General features: G+C 41.6%; 1 protein-coding gene across 1 annotated transcript; it reads right to left on the bottom strand.

The window, feature by feature from the left end:
- Nucleotides 1–1,328: 1,328 nt before the first annotated feature.
- On the bottom strand, nucleotides 1,329–9,020 carry adamtsl7 (ADAMTS-like 7). The gene is made up of 12 exons (XM_004564358.2): nucleotides 8,886–9,020; nucleotides 8,084–8,213; nucleotides 7,760–7,935; nucleotides 7,401–7,506; nucleotides 6,260–6,436; nucleotides 5,733–5,862; nucleotides 4,606–4,828; nucleotides 3,521–3,694; nucleotides 3,221–3,394; nucleotides 2,880–3,059; nucleotides 2,085–2,229; nucleotides 1,329–1,731 (listed from the first exon to the last, which is right to left on the bottom strand). The coding sequence occupies exons 1-12, from the start codon at nucleotides 9,018–9,020 to the stop codon at nucleotides 1,577–1,579; spliced, it is 1,905 nt and encodes a 634-aa protein (XP_004564415.1). The 3' UTR covers nucleotides 1,329–1,576.
- Between the last annotated feature and the right edge of the window lie 1,080 nt (nucleotides 9,021–10,100).

The raw sequence follows: 10,100 nt of genomic DNA, 5'->3' as shown, positions 1-10,100 counted from the left end.
TGTCCACCTTTTTCTCTTTCATTGAAATTGGAGTTACAAAATTGCTTTCACATACAGAAATGGGTTGATGAGATCTTTGAAGTATTAAGCATTCAGCTAACAGTCTGTGGTCTGCTCTTTGCACTAGTGCAGAAATGTAACAGTTTAAGTATTAGTTACTCTAGTGCAAATGTAATGTACTCGAGTTCCCTCGTAGTTCTACTTCACACCTCCATTACTTTCACTCCACATTATTTATTGGTTATGGTGTGGCGCAGATATTTTAATTAAGGCATGTAACTGAGACTGAGATTCTAAAATATGAGGCATAACTTTATATTAAAAGTCCACCTCAACCTACTTATCTTCCACATTAATGCATCATGGTAAAAACCTTAGGCATTACTCCATCTAAAATAACAGTTTCCAGTTAAACTGAGGTCTTGCAAAGTTATCTGAGATCCTGTGTTACAGTTTAAATATTTTCACACTGTTAGGCTTTGGAATCACGATTAGGTTTTAAGGATTCTGTTTACGCCCTATGACAGCTGGGATAGGCTCCAGCGCCCCCCGCAACCCTGAAAAGGATAAGCGGAAGCGAATGGATGGATTCTGTTTAGATCCCTTCACACTGCCAGTTCAAAACAGTATGACATAAATAAAGAATGGGTGACGATGTGACAACTAAGATAGTCAATTAGATACCTAAGCATGTGGAGAAAACACAAGGGGGAAAAAACTATATAAGAACTACAACATGCTGCAAAAATAAAGTACAACTACCAAAACCTTTTGCACAGAGAGCGTCACCATTAAGAACCCCATCTTTATGAAAATGAAAAGTTACCACCACTAATTTAGCATGTTTCAATGTAGCCATTATTATGTAGTATTACTAACAGACGTTAAGGACATTTTAGTTAAAAGAAAATCATGTTGAGCAAAATCTGCCAGTTGTAGATTAATTTCTTGCTATAGACCCTTCAATGGCTAAACTCGTCAGTGGTTCCAGAATTGGGCACAAACATTTTGCCGTGCAGCAGCATTAGATCAGTAAAAAAAAAAAAAAGGTAACGATGGCCTGCGCGGTCCTTTCATGCTGGCGCTTCATTTCACACCTGATCATGTCACAGCTGGCTCCTTATTTATCGAGACAACTTAACTCTAATGATATCAACCAGTCACAGACCTAAACCGGGAACAGCTATTACAAAGTGAATACATTTGATAGAAAGCAGGTATATTTGATCAGTTTTTTTAATAATGTTTCTTTAAACTTTTATATATTATTTAATATATTCTTTAATTTTGTAATATTTCTTTAATAAAAAGTGAACAAAGCAGTAGAATACCAGAAGTTACAGAAACTTTATTAAGAATAAATATACAAGTAAACACTGAATGTGTCCACTTTAATGTTACACTTGGACTGCAGATTTAAAAATTGTGAACGTCCTATGAAAGAGCATGTGTGTTTGTCTGTGTGTTGTTGTGAGGACAAAAAAGTTTCAGGCATCCCAATTTTAAAGCTTCATTGTCTTCAACAGTAAGTTGATGTCATCACAGAGCTTTTTGTTCCTTGAGTTTCACTGCAGCATCACCTGCGTATGTGATTGTTTTGAAAAGAGTTGGGGTGTGTTTCCTGGGCACGAGAGCAGGACGCACAGCAGACACTTCTGTAATATGAGTAAACACACAGTCTGGCTTGAACCACCACCATGCAGTTATGATACTTATCACTGCATAATGGATCTGTGAAGGAAAAGAAGGGGGGGGGGGGGGGGGGGGGAGGGTAAAGATATTTTAAATAATTGTATTTTCTGTCTGTTGTTTAGTGCAGTCATCTGCTTGGAGCAACTACTAAACTGGCTAACCTTGATAGAAGAGGTGGGACTAATTTAATCATCCTACAAGACGCCAAGACAAAAGAATCAAATGTACTGTATATGGACCACATTAAGCGAGTTCGAGTTCTTTTTGTTTGAGGCAGTTGGATCTGGATCAGCATCTTCATCGTCTGAGCTCTCTGTGATGTAAGGGGTCTAACACTGACCGTTCAGTATGCAGCTGAACTGCTGTCGTACAACACTGCTTGGCATGCTTACCTATTTCAGCTACACAAGGCTGTTTGTTGCATTCTTCTCGACTCTCCAGGATAAAGCTGGGATCACAGCGATCGCTTGGGACGATGTTGTCAGCAAGACAACGGACCTCGCGCACACGGAAGCCAGCATTACAGGTCCGTGAACACTGAGGTCATAGGACGAAGACAGATTACACACAAACTAACCAGTTTGTCACAAATTGGTTCAGTTTTGTTTTTTAAAAAAAACACATGTTTTTAGATACTGAAAAATGCATTTTAATGGTCTCCTGTTGCACTAAAAAAAAGAAATCTTGTCCTTGGGATAACTGCAGATCTTTAATGAGGAAAAGTCTCAGTAAAAATGTAGAGTGGTCTATGACTTAAAGACATTAAAGGGGATACAGTGAAGCTGCAAGGAGTAGAGTTAGTCAACGTAAATGAGATTAAACATCCCATGCAAAGGAAAGAGTATAAGAGAGGTGAAGAAAAGAGGGCAGGCAGGGTGGAGTGGGTAAAGATGAATGTCAGGGATGATTTGTGACAAAAGGATAGCTGCAATGACAAAAAGACAGAAGGCCGAGGTTTAGGTGATATAACTGAGGATGGTGAGATTTTAATTGGGAGTGACCAGAATTGACAGAATTAGAAAGTATTATATAATAGGGGCAGGTCATGTTGAGCAGTTTGGAGACAAAGTCAGAGAGACAAGGCTGAGATGGTTTGGATGTGTGCAGAGGAGGAATAGTGGATATATTGGATAAAAGATGCTGAATCTGGAGCTGCCAGAACTGATTTAGACGTTTGGTACACTTACCGCACTCCACTCCGTAACATACCACTGGACACCACATGGCTTCAGTCTGCAGGGCTGAGATGTGATTGGCTTCGAAAGACTGGAACATTTTAACTGGTCCACAACTTCCATTTGACCATCGCTGTTTAAAATGCAAGCCACACTTCGGGTCTGTGTGCCATTCCCACACTCTGCAGAACACTTAAATTACCCACACACATAAGTGAGTCTTCAAATGGATGTTGTTTGCACAGTTTGCAATGATGTGTGTGTGTGTGTGTGTGTGTGTGTATGTGTGTGTGTGTGTGTGTGTGTGTGTGTGTGTGTGTGTGTGTGTGTGTGTGTGTGTGTGTGTGAATAACCTGACTCCAAGGTCCTGTGTACCACTCCAGACGATTTTGGCATGGCCCTGAATCACATGATGTCACTTCTGGCGGGCGTTCCCCTTCACAGCTATCCAAAGGCAGATTTGTCACATGATCCATCAGGCATACTACAGACCTGGTTCGACTGCCTCTACCACACTCTGCAGAGCACTAAGGAGCATCACACACACATTTCATTTTATTTGGTCCCATTTTGAAATGTAACATTATTTTATTTGCACGTCCTGTCACAGTCTCCTCAAACACAATATCTAACACAAACAGTTTCAATATTACCCGCTGGCTCCAGATAGAGGTGAACCAGCTGCGTGCACAAAGTCCCATGTCACAGTTCTCTATAGTGTCTGGCTTCAGGTTCATGTTACACTCCTGATCATCATCCACATCGCCCTGGTTGCTCACACACACCACCTCCCTGGTGCGCTGGCCAACTCCACATGGTACTGAACACTAGAGGAGAAGATGAGAGATCTAGATTTGTTTCTCATGAAAATTACTGAGTTCCTTTTATTCAGTGACATGTAAATTCCTTTGCTGCAGCTATAGATTGTGAGTTATGCATGTTTGTCTTCCTAAATGCCCATTCATGGCTGTATTGCTGAAATGAATGGCACAAGATACACATTACACACAATGTTGTCAGCTAGTTATACTTTGCTGGTTAGTGGTAGTGCTTTTATTTTTACTCCTTTGGGTCTTCCACTCTTTACAGCTTGTATGATTTAATTGTTTCACATGCTCTACTTCTCCTGATTGGTCTCTGCACCTGCTCTTCAGCCTGCCCACCACCACTGCTGATTGATTCAAAGCTTCAGTCCTGTGCTCTAGTCAGGCTCCAGCTAATTGCAACAGCTGGCTTAAAAGAGACAGCTGTGACTTTAGCTGTCTGGCTAGTTTTCTATGTTTGTTGCAAAAATAACATGTTATATGTTGGCTGGTATGTGTGTTAAAATTAAACGTACCTTAAGAAGTCCTGTTCTTTTTTTTGGGGGGGGGGGTCTGTAAGTTGTTATATTACCATTTTGGATGGTTTTCCTACTCTAGAGACTGGGCTAGCTATAGTCTAGAGTAAAACGAACATCACATGTACCACACTTGGTTGGTTCTGGCATTTTTTTCTGTTTCTTTCCATTTTTTATGGTGTTTTGTGTTGTAAAACATTTTAACTGTGCCTCAGCCTTCTCCACACATACTAGATGATTGTCATTGCTCCGCTTTTCCTCTAGAGAGCTGAGGACGTAGCAGCAGTGGAGACTTGTCTGGATTACTTAAATACCTTAAGACTTCCCCCACGACTGATAAAATTACACTCCTCATACTACAGCTGTTCATAAGTATTCATGAAATGTGTGTTTTCTCACAGGGCTCCACTCTGATCGTATATCCCACTGACTGCAGATTTTCAGCTGGCACGTAGACTGGGTCACTGGCATGTCAGATGAACCGCACATCTCTGACTTCACAGTAACTGAAGTTTCTGTCCCACTGGCGTGAACGTCGGTGACTTGGCGGCAGATGACCTGGCGATGCTGGGTCCCAGGTCCACACCTTCTACTGCACTCTGACCACTCACCTACGTCCCAGCTGTTAGCCAAGAGAATAGAGACATGATGTGCTTTAATGTTGATGCATAAGTTTACTAAAGACCTTCACCAAATTGCCTTTGCCCTAGCTCTGTCTTCTTGGTGACCACAACTACTAAGTTCCTCTTTTCCACAGCGTATCTTCCTCCCCTTTACCCCCAACCAGCCACTCCATGAGCCTGGTTCTGCTGGAGGTTTCTTCCTGTTAACAGGGAGTTTTTCCTTACCACTGTTGCCAAGTGCTTGCTCATAGGAAGTTGATTGCTGGGGTTTTCTCTCATGTCACTATAAATTTTTTACCTTACAATATATAAAGTGCCTTGAGGGGACTGTTATTGTGATTCAGCGCTGTATAAATTAAAATTTTGTGTGACCACTTCCCCACCATCTTAAAGGTTACTCGTTAGTGTTTGTTTTTAGAGAAAAACAGATCATACAAAAGGCTATCGCTGGAGCCCAAAAAGTGCTGCACAAATTCAGAAGTCTTTACTTTTCTTACTACTCATGTCTTGGTTTTATAGCCCTCTGTTTCTGCCACATTCCAAGTAAAAACATAAACATATATTTCATGATGACAGCAATCATGGATCACTGAGACTGTGGGCAAAATATCTGACAGACCCACAACCAAACATAAAGTTAATGTCCTAACATCTTGGCAGCAGTAAAGCAGAGTGGTATTTACCGCACGACATGAAAAATGAAGCCACACCAAAGAGATTTAGTGCGACTTACTGGCCGACTTATGGCTAGGACGTGTGCAAGTGATCAGGGTTCACCCCGAGAGTCACAGCACCATGTGGAAGTAATACTGTGTGCGTCATGTGTAGTTTATATGCAGCTCAGTCTGTGCATTAGCCACATCTAGCAGAATAGGACATCAGGTGTCTGTGGGTGTTGCTCACTATGCAGGACAGGGCTGTATGTTGCAGTCTTCTTCCCACTTTGTTGTTTCAATGGCAGGGTGACAAAAGTCAGCGGGAACAGCCGTCTGGGAATCCTTCTCAACACACTCCAGGACCACCTGACGCTTGCCTGGCAAAAACACAGACAAACACCCAGGGGGAAAAATTAAATAGGAGAGTGAAATATATGTGTGCTTATGCACAGTAATGTAGAAGCCCATTGTCCTAGAGACTGTTTCAGCTAGCGACTTGATTTCTTTATTTTAGTGGCTCTATGGTGTAGTAGTTTACATATTTACCAAACAAGTGAGAGACCCCTGGTTTCATCCCGGGAGAACATACAAATCCCTGAGATAATATCTGCCAAATCAGACATGCAGAGCTGCCCACTGTGGCCATCTTTGATTGTGTAAGCTATTATTATATGCTTTTCTTGTCTTTACAACTTGCCATTCCCGATGGCCCCAGGTGTAGATACTGTTAGCACTATCAGATTAAGATTTGAGAACTATGAACTAACTTCTTACCAGTGCCACAGGTTGTGCTGCACTCTGTGTGCCCGTTTTTCATCCAGGTGTAGGTGACATGAGACTCAGAGTTCACAGTAGGGTAAGAGGGAACCTGGTTGGGATGCCATGCCTCCTTGATGATGCTTTGTTTGGTCTTGCCATCATCATCTGGATAGGAGAAATCTACTGTCTCAGCTACAAGAAAGTTAGAGTTTAGAGGTTCCATGTGCCAGAGAAGAAGTGGGCTAACTTAAAATATAATATAACTTAAAATGTAACAAGTACAACCATAAGGCTGCCACACCGGTGGTTTTATTAATTATGGCTACTAAGATCTGTTTTAAGGACTGTGTGAATTTGTATGTAGGCTATTACAGTGGACAAACACTAGACTAAAACTAAAGCTGGGTGTGAACGAAACACTTTAGTTCACTGAAATAAAAACAAAAACTGGACGCTAGAAAAAGATGTAAAAAGACTGTAGTTGCAAAACTAACTAAAACCAAATTTTGAAAAATATACAGAAAATGACCTTATTCTTAGTTTTAATCTGGTTACAGCTGTCAAACCAACAAGTGCAAGGGGGCTTTACTGCATACTGTAAATATTTATAAAATGAAACAATGCTCATAATTTTGCCCCTGTACATCACCACAGTGGGTTTTAAATCAAACAAGATGTGAATAGTGTAGGCTTTCAGCTTTGGTTCACGGGGTTTAAGAAAATATTGCATCAACTGTTCAGGAATTACAGACATTTTGATACCCTGTCACATTTTCAGGGGATCCAAAACATATTACACATTTGACTGAGAAGTGGTTTCATGGCCAGGTGAGGCCTGAGGCCAAATCTGGCATAAGTGACAGCTTATCTTGTCTCAGTGTGTGGCAAAGGGCTCTTTGCCAGGAGAAAGTTTGACCTGTATCAAAAATGTCAATTAAACCCTAATCAAATGATCAAATGAACAGTTTTGCTGAAAACGATACGAAACAGTGTCACCCTGCAGTGCGATCTTAACCAAACACAAAGAGAAGCCAAAAAAGGGCACATGCTGTCTGAGGGTAAACCATAGTCCTGATAATGAGATACTGACGCTGTGGCCATACTGAGTAACTCAAATACAGCTTGTGTGCTTATGCATGTTAGTGAGTTTACTCACCCAGGGGAAGAACAGCAGAAGGTGTACCGGGCTCAGGAGCTAGGTATCGGTTTAAAGGCATGCTGTATTCATATTGCACAGTAGGAAATGGTTGTTGGTAAATCAGCTGTGAAAAAGAAAGAAAAAAAGATGAATGGCATCCAATAAGTAGTATTTTTTATACTATTTGTATTTGCAAATCTTAATAGGACTCCTTGGAAGGTATATTTATTTGCTACTTTTAATTCTGATAATTTGTCAGACATATAAAGAAACTAAATTTGCACTTTTATAACCTCGTATCTCATAATGAAGCTCAAATTGTTTTTAATTTTTATGGGCAACTTTGTCAGATCAGTGTTTTTCATTTTCCATCTCACATAGACGTGCAGGTCCTCAGTCAGCGGCCCCGGTGCAGTGATGGACTCTCCATTACGAGACCGGATCTCATTGGGTCGTCGATATGTCAGATATGTTCCCAGAGCAACGTAGATCCCGGGTCTATTGATTAGCCAGTTTCCGTTGATGATGGAGACACCACGTTGGCTGAGCAGAGCTGGAAAATCCCCACGATTGTTTACTGCATTGGTGCTTGTCATTCTGGAAATACTTGTGCTATTAGATATGGTTATGTGTGTGTGTGTGTGTGTGTGTGTGTGTGTGTGTGTGTGTGTGTGTGTGTGTGTGTGTGTGTGTGTGTGTACCCAGATAATTTGGGCTCTTTTTGGTCTCCTGGATGCTGATGTTGCATGCTCCTGCAGGAATCTCTGCAATCTTATGGTAGCCAACGTGAAGGAAAGTCCGAGAAAAATTCCCCTTCACCACCTCAAACTGCTGCCAACAGATACACTGGCACATGTTTTATGCAAACAAAGCCACAACACTGCACCTTTGTACATGTTCAGACACTTTCTGCTTACTCTCTTTACCATAGTTTCAGCATCACCCGAATTATTTTCAACAGTATAATCACAGATTCCGCTGGATCACATTACTGTTCTTTTTCTCTCATTTTCACTCGTGTATCTTGCTCTCCCTCCTCTTCCTGGAAATCCCATAGCTCACTCGGTCCAACAGTTGGTTTGAATTGGGGAATCTTTCTGGTCTTCCTCTCCAATCTTCCACAGTGCAGATCTCTATTTTGCAAATGAGTTTGGCTCATCTGCTCCGTTCCTGTCATCTCTCTTTTAACATTTTCTCTGGTTCTTCGCATTTGAAATTTTATTTACAGTCTGATATTACTCAGTCTGTTAGTGATTACTCTCAGCCTGAGTGGCACAAACAGAGATGATCTAAAACAAACAGGACACCCCCCCACCCCCACCTCCCCGAGGGCAAACTCAGTCCCACTCCTGCCTCCCCAATCTTAAAAGATTGTTACTTGCATTTTGCATCAGAACAAGCACGATCTATATTACAAAGTAAGGATATAACTTAGCATGCCATGCCTTCCCCTTGTAGCTCATACTCTATACCCCCCCCCCAATGAAAGTGTGGGCGTCTTACCTCCAGAGGGGACGAGCCACCTGTGTTATCCCAAGGAAGAGCACCTGTGGCTGGGGAGAGAAGACAGATCAAGTGCAGCAGAGCCAGAACTCGACCCTGCCCCAGATAGCAGGGCTGCTGCCACAATCCAGCCATGAAGAGACTGAGAGAGGAGGACAATCTCACACACTCACATAGACACACATCTGTAATGAGGGGAGTGTGCGTTTGAGAGTTGGGGTTGGCTTATGGGGTGGGAGGGAAAAAGGACAGTTTGGGAAGGATGTAAAGAGACGTGCTGAGAGAACGTTACAAATGTAGGTGTCCTTTTAAGTGGATTTCACCTCCTTTACTCTTTGGTATGAATTCTGTGACAGCTCACAGAGAGCGTGTGTTTGTGAGAGAGAAAAATGGACAGACTCCTGTAGCGTATCCTAACGCTTGTCCAAAGACAATATTGCTCCCTTTGAATCATCATGCAGGATTGTGGGGCTTTAGAGAGGCATACTTCTTGCTTCTCCACCCACTTTGTTTTTTGCTGTATAAGGCTTGTTATGTTTTGAGTTATTGTTTTTATTATATTTTAGTGATGATGGGAAACACCTTTAGAAATTCTTTGGGGGAAAAAAAAACAAAAGCCCACAGCAAACTGCTAGAGGATGGACTGAAAATCAAACACACACGCACTGAGTGGCATTGTTCCCTGGTGATTTAAATTCCCTGAATAAATGATTCACATGCATTATTTTGCCATCTTATCATGACTCAGTTTACTACCATGTTGCTCTGTCCTTTAATGATCAGATCGCTTTTAACATTACTGTATATTCACTGGCCTGCATTCAAAACCCCACTGTCACACACTCCCAAGGTCTTCAGTTTGAGAGTTTTGGCTAATATTTTGGATGAACATGAATGATTTGGAGGAGTGCAAACACATATGGGTGTAATATATTACCTTGGCTGAATGTTTTAGTTCTGGGAGGAGGACTGTTTTTGCCCTGTAAACACACAATGTAGTGAAGCTTGCCTAGTTCCACCGTTTCATGTTGCGTAGATTGGAGCAATGTGTCACAGTCTGGCGAGAGCAGACTGTATGTATTGTGAAGAGTGGACCCAAAATGCAGACACCAAGGAACTTGGATCAAAACTTAAGTATCAACAAAAAGCAAGCCGTTTAATGAGGCTGGCAGAAAAGGTACAAATAAAGGGCAAGGCAAACAGAAATAAAACTAA

Source organism: Maylandia zebra, linkage group LG6 (genome assembly GCF_041146795.1).
Source record: "Maylandia zebra isolate NMK-2024a linkage group LG6, Mzebra_GT3a, whole genome shotgun sequence".
Lineage (NCBI taxonomy): Eukaryota > Metazoa > Chordata > Actinopteri > Cichliformes > Cichlidae > Maylandia > Maylandia zebra.
The sequence above is the reverse complement of the archived record's forward strand: the minus strand, read 5'-3'. Positions and strand labels throughout refer to the sequence as shown.

Coding starts and splice junctions, on each gene's coding strand:
- adamtsl7 (XM_004564358.2), bottom strand. CDS start 9,020: ATGGCTGGATTGTGGCAGCAGCCCTGCTATCTGGGGCAGGGTCGAGTT. Junction 7,936..8,083: donor AAAGAGCCCAAATTATCTGG/GTACACACACAC, acceptor GGGATTTTCCAG/CTCTGCTCAGCCAACGTGGT. Junction 1,732..2,084: donor GCCTTGTGTAGCTGAAATAG/GTAAGCATGCCA, acceptor TTTCCTTCACAG/ATCCATTATGCAGTGATAAG.